At 39.5% G+C, this 9,734-nt stretch overlaps 1 protein-coding gene across 2 annotated transcripts in view; it reads left to right on the top strand.

Annotated features, from left to right (window-relative positions):
* Nucleotides 1-1,724: 1,724 nt before the first annotated feature.
* sbf2 (SET binding factor 2) overlaps nt 1,725-9,734 on the top strand; it is a 75,426-nt gene continuing 67,416 nt past the window's right edge. For both annotated transcript variants that reach the window (XM_029497715.1, XM_029497714.1), the window contains exon 1: nt 1,725-1,857. In XM_029497715.1, coding sequence (XP_029353575.1) covers nt 1,803-1,857 — 55 coding nt within the window. In that variant the 5' untranslated portion in view covers nt 1,725-1,802. The remainder of the gene's footprint in view (nt 1,858-9,734) is intronic.

The following is a 9,734-nucleotide window of genomic DNA, read 5'->3' as shown; positions in this document are numbered from 1 at the left end:
ACGGGAAATATGAATTGTTTGGCATCTTATGACTTTGCCATTGTCTTTCATATCCATAAACACTGCATACAGGCAGGTGCAGGTTCAACTATTTGAACACCCGGGGAATGTTTTTGACTGCCTCTCTGCCACCTTTGTGCTCATCATCTTTTTACAATAGTAAATGGCTGAGGGGCAAAGACAAAGAAAACACAGCAGGATATGTGACAGCATTAATACATTTTTTTTCTCTAAAGTACTTTAATAACGGAACCTGTGTGAAAAAACAAGCAAATGAAACAGTGAATACATCAAATAATCCCCCTGTTGGTTTAAATATATTAGCTTTTTTGATGAAGGGAAACTTAGAAATAATCTGCTCTCCTGTTTTCAATAATATATTATAATTTATATTACATTTCCATCTATAGATGGCTGACACAAGTGTTTTCCTTCGAATTAAAGCTGCGTGTATCCCACAGCTTAGCAGACCTTTGTTGCAGTCAAAGAATCACCAACAAGCCTGCTTATTAACGCAGCCTCTTTTAATGTTCACTTATGAAAATGGATGTGGAAAGGGTGTAATCTCATTGACTGTGACTGTAGCACGATTTCTTTCACACAACAGTGGACAGAATGGTCAAACCTTCAGGTGGATGAAGGCTTGACCAGCACGAGATCACATCAGATTCCACTTCTCTCAACCAAGAACAGAAATATGGGGCTGCAGTGGACACAGGCTCAACAAAACTAAACAGATGAAGACTGGGTAAAACATGGCCTGGTCAGCTGAATTTGGATTTCTTCTGAGGCATAATATGGTGGGGTCAGAATTTGGCATCAACAGTATGAATCCATGGACATAAACTTGCTTTGTGTCAACAGCCCAGGCTGGTGGTGGTGGCGAGATGGTGTGGGGAATGTTTTGCTGGCCTACTTTGGTCTCCTTAGTACCACAGAATAATTGTTTGAATGCCAAAGTCTGCCTGGGGTTTGTGGGTTACTGTGTGCTTCCCTCTATTGCTACAGTTTACCATCTTATAATAGCTACTTCCAAAATGATAACCCGAAATATCTCGGTAAAGCAAAAGTCATCTCAATTAGAATTCACTAACCTGGCAATAAGTTCAGTGTCCTCCCCACTCAGCATATGTGAATTAAGTAGAATTGGAGATTGGCTGAATTAATGTGATAATGTGAAGAAATCCATGTGATCACGTCAACATGCACCAGAATCTCAAAAAAAAAGAAAAAAAGTTTCCAACATCTGGTGGGGTCTCTGCCATAAAGACCTGAGGCCCGTCTGAGAATAAAGCCTATGAATATAAAGGTTTGATGAATATAGCAATGAGATAATTTTTTTCTACCGCCATTAAGCATTTATGCATTCCACAGACCATATCAGTGAAAATTTGAAGTAATCTTAAACTGTGCTTTGGGGCACCTTTTTACAACTTCGCATACCTACAATAAGCAGACAAGACCCCCACAAAAACATCCTCTATTTTAAGTTGTTAGTAACCAGCTTTATTATTACAGCTTGTCCATCTCCCACAGTGACTATTCAACACAATATTCCTCTGCTGTCTGTTTGTCTGTCTGCTTGTCATTGTTTAAATGAAGGTGGGGTCCCCACACTTTGGGGCCAAAGGAGGCTTTGTTGGGACACAGAGCTTTATTTGTAAATTTTAGGGCCCACGCCCATGGACGTCTCCCGCTGCTGCGCGCAGGCGCAGTGACGCTCCTTCTGTCAAACATGGCTGTGCTTTGGAAGAAGGAAAAATGCTGAATTGTGTTGGTATATTTCGGGAAAAGCAGCAGACATGGCTAGACTGGCTGACTATTTTATTGTCGTGGGATACGATCAGGACAAAGCTGGTAAGTGTGTGGGCCCCCAGGTTGTTGTGCGGGGCTGAGGTTTGTTGTCCAGGCCGTCAGTCAGTGTGTGTTGCTGGCTGATGTTGATGCTAGATAGCTTTGCTTCGCGCTTAGCTTCACGTTAGCCACACAGCTAACCAGCCGAGCCTGGAAGCACTCTCAAATGTCTTTTTTCTCATTAGCCGACCAGATGCTGGATCTGGTCCGGCGGTCACGTATTTACAGATCAAGCACACGCCTCATGGCAGGTAGCCATTCTCATCTTTGCACGAGATTTGATGCGACATATGATTTTTGGATCAGTCGAAACTTTTTCATGGATTCAAAGAGCAGCCACATCCTGTTCCCTGTTGATCCGGTCCGGGAGCCGCTTTCACTGCCGGGGGGGGGGGTCCGCTGGCTGTATAATGCTGACTGAAGATCATATTAAATGTGGCTGCCCTCAGGTCATATTTGTTTTGCTGACACAGTATTGGGAACCAGTGTTTGCTTTCATGTTTTGTATTGGTGTGGCCCAGTACTGGTAGCGGTGGTCTGTGCAATGTGTTCATCCTGCACGTTTTGTTTTGGGTCTGCTTTTTTTTTTTTTTTTTTACCTGCTGAGACACACACTGAGACACATGTCAGTGATATGTTGGGTTAGATTTGTTTTAGCCAGAAGAGTGGTCAACTTTTTTTTTTTTTATGATGGGCGGTGACTTATTCAGCTGCAAGAAAAGGCAGTCCCTGTGCTGAGGCAGACCCCCCCACCTCCTCCTCCTCACTGCTGATCTGGAGTGGGACAGGAAGTTCCCCATGCTTCCACTTAAATGCTGAGCCTCAGGCCCAGTTTTACATTCTTTTAATCCAAAGCAGCAAACTGCCTTGCACACATTTCTTAACATTCATATATCAATCCACAGTGAATCTTCGGCCCCTCCCCTGTAATCCCTCCCAAATGAGAACCAATATTTTTTATGACCTCTATAACGTATTGCCACTGCTCTCGATAGCAGTGTCCAATAGAAGCTGGTGCTCAGTGAGCAGCCCGGAGAAAGATATTCGGTTAATCCAGCATAAGGGAACAAACTGAGGTTCATAGCCTCATTCAGCAGTGTCCATCCAGCGGCATGTGTGTCAAAGAGAGGGCCAGAGCAGCTGAATCCTCTTAGCCTCCACGGCCATGCTATTCACAATAGGTAAACAGTGTCTTTCATCAGCTCTGTGCATCCCAGCGCCAACTGACAAATGAATTTTTTGTGCTCCAGGGACAAAATGTTCCTGGCGTCACCAGAAGTAAGTCTGAATGGATATTCAGACTGTCTAACCACATGCACACACGGGGACCACAAGTTGTTTTTTGTTTTTTTTCTTGCTACTGATTTGGTTGATGATGTTGATGATTAAGACGTCCCCCATCTCAGATTCTTAAGACTGTGACAGGCTTATGTCTCATAAATTTTTTATCCTCTGCAGATGTCTAAATTGATCCCCCTCTCCTTATTGAATTGGGTTATTTGTTTGTTGTATTTATTTTGACTGTAACAAAGCGCTTCAAATATTGGTTTGGCTAGAGCCCCGCTGAGATGCCCTCGTCTGTAAGTACGAGTGCATTTTTTTTTCACAACTAGAGGATTAAAGCAATTTATAGTGCGAGGAAAATAAAAGTATGACGGTCCACTTTTCAGTGCAATGTTGTTGTCTGGAGAAGATGGCGTATAGAAACCAGTTTAATCTAGTGACAGAGTGATATGGTTTTTTCAGGGCCGATATCAATTATTAGTAGTCAAGGAGGCCGATAGCCTTTATTTGGAGCAGTAAAAAGGAAAATGTTGGCATCAACATTTTGAGTAATACAAACTTGCACTTAACTTCGTTTAAATGCCTTTAGGCATATGTTTATTAAACAGCTTATCAGATTTGCAACATGTTTTTTTTTTTTTTTTATCTTAGACAATAGTCATCTAGTGCAGGGAGCTCCCAGGGTCAGCAGCATCTATTACAGTGCTGTGAAAAAGTATTTGCCCCTTTCCTGATTTCACACTCAACTGTTTCAGATCATCAAACAAATTTAAAAATTAAACAAAGATAACCCAAGTAAACATAAAATGCAGTTTTTCTGTGATGATTTTATTTGTTAAGAGAAAACTACTATCTAGATTTACACGATCCTTTGTGAAAAAGTATTTGCCCCCCTTGTTAAATGATGAGGATTAATCATATTATTGTGGAAAACGGAGTTCAATTTCATAGCCACACCCAGGCCTGATTGCTGCCAGACCTTTCAAATCAAGAGATCACGTAAATAAAACCTGTCTGACAAGGTGAAGTAGGCCATATTGAACCCAAGACATCATGCTGCGATCCAAAGAAATTCAGGAGCAGATGAGAATAAAAATACTTTTTCACAGCACTGTATAAAGTTAACTGAAGAATCATTTTCCACCATGACACCCGGAAAACGAACTTTTTTGGCATCACGTGCCACTGAGCAACATTCTTATGAGTGAACCGGCCCAGTTCTCTTTTTACATCCACGTTTGTAACATATATCTGCTCTCCGAACCTTCTCCATTCGGCAAAACTTTTTCTTCTCTTCACCGTGTGTGAGAGCACTGTGCATGCACAGCTTTCACTGCTGATTGGCTGTTACCTGTGCCATGGCTCTGCATGTAATAAGATGGTGCTGTGGGTGGGACAATGCTGGAGACAGCAGACAGAGAGGTGCAGCTGTATCAGAGCCAAAATAACGCAGTTTTTTTTTTTTTTTTTTTTTTAAAGGAAGATGTCTGTGTCAAAATGCTGAATATTGGCACCAATAATCGGTCAGAAATGCGCTGTATATACTAAATCAGTCTCGATGAATTGAATGAAATTGTACCTAGTTTAGATTGTAATTTCTTGAAGAAGTAGTATTGCTGCCGATATAAATTCAAAGCTTTTGCACTACAACGATCCTGGCATCCAGCTACAGTCAGAAGTAACAGTATTAGTGGTAATTAAGCTTCAGGTGATGCAGGATGTTGTGGAGGTAAAAATCTACTCATAGACTGTTGAGTTAAGTTTCCATGCAGAAATATAAAGATAGTCACAAAGGATATGAGCCACATCGTAAGTTTGCCACACTTTTTCTTACTTTTCTTTGCACTTTGAGAATGAACACAAATCCAGGATTTTCATCTCCAGCAAAAGTATTGAGGTGTTTTCACTGTGAGACAGATGACCTATTTAGAAAAATATATTGAAATTCACATAACGAAAGGTCAAATCATTGTGCTGATTGAAGTAGTTTAAAACAAACAAAACATTAGAGTGGGGCAATTTGTAGTGTCTTTTTTGCCTTTTGCAGGTACACAGTGGTGTGCGTCAGATATGGGAAAAACAACCCTCTGATGTGAGTATGATAAAAGGAAACTTGATTCCTCAATCAGAAATCTAAGCACTGCTTCCCTGGGGCCAAACTCACAAGCCACAAACTGTTGAAAATTTTTTACAAGTAACGTTAGAAAGTGAAAACGCTGCTTCAGATACACAAGACCTGTGTTGAACTTGCAATGTAATATGTATATTTGCAATTGAACATCCATTTCTCTCACTTGGAAATGGGACATGTAACGCTTGGAGTGCTTTTCACACTAAATTGTAATTTTCCAAGTGAAAAAGAGGAATTTGAGCAGCTGCTTTTCTCAAACTATTTATTGGATGGATGTTATTGCTCCATATTCAATTAGACTGCTTTTTGAATTGTGTTTCACAAACACTCTGCCCAACATCTTCCCTGTGACTTTATGGCCTGGAGCAGGCCATAGCAGAGTCGTGCAAAATAACAGAAAATATTTCCAAATGATCAAGAGCAAAACACTTCCATCTGCTGATACTTTCTGACTGTTATATTACCTCCTGTCACAAGATTTCTATCTGTAAAAATGTGAGAATGCTAGCTTCAGATGTGGAGAAGTTAATCAGCCTGCAGGGTAATGTTGCATGAAGCGAATTCATATATGCCTCTTTGGCATTATTTTAATATTGCACATATGTCTGAGTCTACACTTTTAGTTTTATTATCCGATTATCATGATTCTCAAAGAGTATTTGTATTTGTGCTGGCTCAATTGACACTCACAAGGAAAGTGGTTTGGGGTGGAGAAAAAACAGTTAACAGTTAAGTAGTATATGACTCTTGTTTGTTTTAGGGCAGTGGTTCTAACTTTTATTTTTTTTTTGGGGGGGCCATTCCTCACTTTGGACGGGGCCATTGCCAAGCCCCACTGGCCTTTATCGCCCCAACAGAATTGGGCACCAGGCTTTTTTTTTTTTTCTTTTTTTTTTTTTTTTTACAAAAAATGGAATTAAATGACAAATGTAAGGTAACACCAGTAGAATAAAAGTGCATGCCAATCGAAATGCCAGTTGTCGCATCATAGTAACAATGGAGCATAAGGATTCAATTGAATGGGAACATAAAGGTCCAACTGAACGTAATGAGAAATACAAATCTGTCCATGACCATTTATTTACCCATCCATCCTAAACGTCCAATCAATGCCCACTGTCCCACATTGCCTTTGCGATAGAAGTTTTCTTTATTAAAATGCCGACATCAATCATACTTATCACACTATTGTTCCAGGTCACATCTCATCTCCCCCATTGTAATGCTGACACTAACCAGGTCTAACCTACAACATGAATGGAATTATTGGGCTAAGTTGTTTGATTAGTGTGAGTGGGAGTTTGATTTTAACTCTAGTGAGAGAGACTAAATGTACCTGTAGCCTGCCCCCCCACACCCCCTTCATCGCGACGCACCTGTAATTCCTCAGCGCCCTGCAGTTTGAGAAATGTTGGTTTAGGGTTATCATACGGACTTAATGATGATCTATGGCCCCTTACTGACAACATTAAATACTTTTAATTTCAACATTATTCTTAACTTTCATTACATAGCTATTTGTTCAGTATAAAAAAATACAGCCATATTTCTTATACTGAATAATATAACTGAATTTCAAATTTTTTCACAGGATCAGGATATTGTTTTCGAAATTAACAGGAAGCTGTACTCTTTGTTACTTTCTCAAGAAGAAAACTTAACAGAGGATTAACACCAGATGATCAGCTCAAGATTATATTTGACAAGTGTTTATTTATACTAAGGTGAAGTCGTGTCAGCTTTGTAAGTACAACATTTGGCCAAGTAATGCCAGAAAGTAAACATTGTTTGGATCCACTGATTTTTGTCTCTTCCAACAGTTGGAGTTGTTGATTCAATGTTGGATCAAGAAGTTGCTATGTGGTTGTGGTTGCTTTTCTAAAAACCACTTGTTATTAAAGCCAAATTTAGCAGTTTTTACTTTAGCATAATTAACAACAAAGTAATTGGGTGATTATATGAAGTTATTCAGATTTAATGATTTAATGGCTATCTTGATATTGGGGGCACTCTCAAAAGGTTCTCCTCACAACCACTGTCATTGGGTTTCGGACTTAAGTTGGGTGGTGAGAAGCATCCTGACAACAGTGGAGGAGGAGTTCCTTCCTTTGTGGTGTAGAATTTAAAATTCATATGTGGGAAGACTCCACTGGCTGGTGTTCCACTGCTTCCAGTCTGTTGATAAGGTTTGCTGACAGAACTTTGTTATCTCACAATTATTCAAAATGATGTTAAAGTTCACCTCAGCAAACATTTGCAAGCAGATTGAATATGACAAGATAAAAAAGGTTGGTGGAATACAGTTGGGGGAAGAAAGTGTCCTTAAAACATTAGGTCAGTCCGGTCATTAAACCAAGCTAAATATTTCCTCAGTCTGATGAGAATTAATACTGCATCACTGCATTATCTGCATCTTTAGAATTTATACCGTGTTGAACTAAAATGAACTCAGTCTGATTTTTTTTTTTTTTTTTTTTTCAACTTGGACAGGTCTGGATGGGATTAATACATCAACAGATGTAACTAGTGGCAATAAAGTGAACTGTGACTTATTAGAAAAGGGAAAGTCATCATTTGGATGAACTCTTTAGCATCATATGCATAGTTGCTACTGGTGTTGACAAGAAGAGGACAGAAGGTTTTGAGTTCCTGGGATTGATAAATCTGAGCAAAAGACCATTTATTTTTGCTTGAGCAGTGGGAATAATGCATAATTGATTTAGTTATTTAAAGACATTAAATCATATTTTGGTCTTGATGGAAACCCAGATAAAATCCTTAGGTCTGTGAATGTCAAATTTAGGCATATTCATGTTTTCTCAATAGAACACAATTTACGACCACCAGCAAAAGGAGGGCTGGAGAAGCTGAACACTTATGACGTGTTTGTAGTACTTTAATATTTTTGGATGATATGCTTTTCCTCCAAATACGTTGACCTACGTGTGACCTATCTTTCATTTTCCCTCCTCCGCAGCTGGCTGTGGATGCTGGAAAGCTTCCAAACATTTTTGATATGCTGACAATCTCTGGCACCCATTTGCCATGCAAACAGCTTAAATTCCTTTGCATATCGTCCATCATGGATCATTCAGAACATCTCTGTTTCCTTGATGATGGCCACCTTTGAGATGAGACTGGATTTTGTTGTGCTTTGCTTTACAGAACCAGTCATTTATTCAGTGAAATGAACATAAAGACATCATTAATCTAACCCATAACTGCCATAATGGCTTCATTTAAATTAGTTTTTGAATAACTGAACGAGCGATACCTGTGAACTGGTTCCAAAACAGTCGTCCTGTGTGCACGACTGAGCCAAAATCCAGTTCCAGGCTGACGTGAATGTTACGTACTTCCCTGGTGGCTTTTCCATACAAAGTAAAATGCGTTTGGCTGATTCAATCAACAGGAACAGCAATAAGATAAATCATGGAGATGAATGGATTTTTTTTTTCTCCCCAGGAGCAGAAACATCTGCTTTTATCAGAAAAGACTTACAACTTTAACTCTGTGGTTTTCCCCTTGTCGTAGAAACTATGCAGAGTCATGCAACTCAGTAATAAATTATTCTGCTGATTCAGTTTTTCAAATATGATTTCTCTGTAAATGTAGGTGTCTGTGTCTGTATTTTATCAAACCTGAATTACTACATTTGGTTTTGAGATAAATTTTATAAAAGTAAACTGATAATTCAGCACTGTCTTTATATCAGTTGGTAGGAAAACAGAATAAAGACTCTAGTATTGTTTTTACCCTCAATATTCGGCCGAATGTTGCGTTGTACGCTTTTCTTGTCACAGGGTTGTATTATCAGACCACAGTGTAGTTAAACTGCATGCAAATGGACAAGATGTTGACTGAGTGTTTTGGGGTGATCCAGACATTTTAAATGTTCTTTTTCTCTTTTCTTCCTTATTTTGATAACCAAAAGACATTTATGAATCCCACAACAGTTCACAATATGTGCTCTCTTTGCTTAATTTGTATAGTTAAGATGACATCTATGCATAATAGCCCGATGTTTGTACTGGACTGTGCAAATCTGTAATGTCACATCTTATGGGCGCATCCATTCAGAGTTATCATTCTAATAAGCACTCTAAACAACACTAAAGTGATAACAGGAAAATGTCAAATATGTAGATGTACATCATGTTTCATTAGAAGGTTGAAAAGCACAATGTTATTTTGATTCATCGCCGTACCACACACAGTCTGTGTTGTGCTGTGCTGAGCTGGAAGAGAGCCATACTCGTGTCATGAGCTCGGACGGGTTTGTTCTTGTTGTTTCAGCAGCTTCTGCCAAAAAATAAATAAACAAACTCAATTGTCGACTCCATCCCGCTCCTCTTGTTTCTCGAGTGGATGTTCAAATTAGCATGTTCCTGTTCAGGCCTGGGTTCTATTATCCTCGCTGATGGGGTTCTTTATAGCTGTCAGGGGGGTCGTATTTGAAGCCACG

The sequence above is a fragment of the Echeneis naucrates genome, chromosome 3 (genome assembly GCF_900963305.1).
Source record: "Echeneis naucrates chromosome 3, fEcheNa1.1, whole genome shotgun sequence".
NCBI lineage: Eukaryota > Metazoa > Chordata > Actinopteri > Carangiformes > Echeneidae > Echeneis > Echeneis naucrates.
This window is presented reverse-complemented; position numbering and strand designations above follow the sequence as displayed.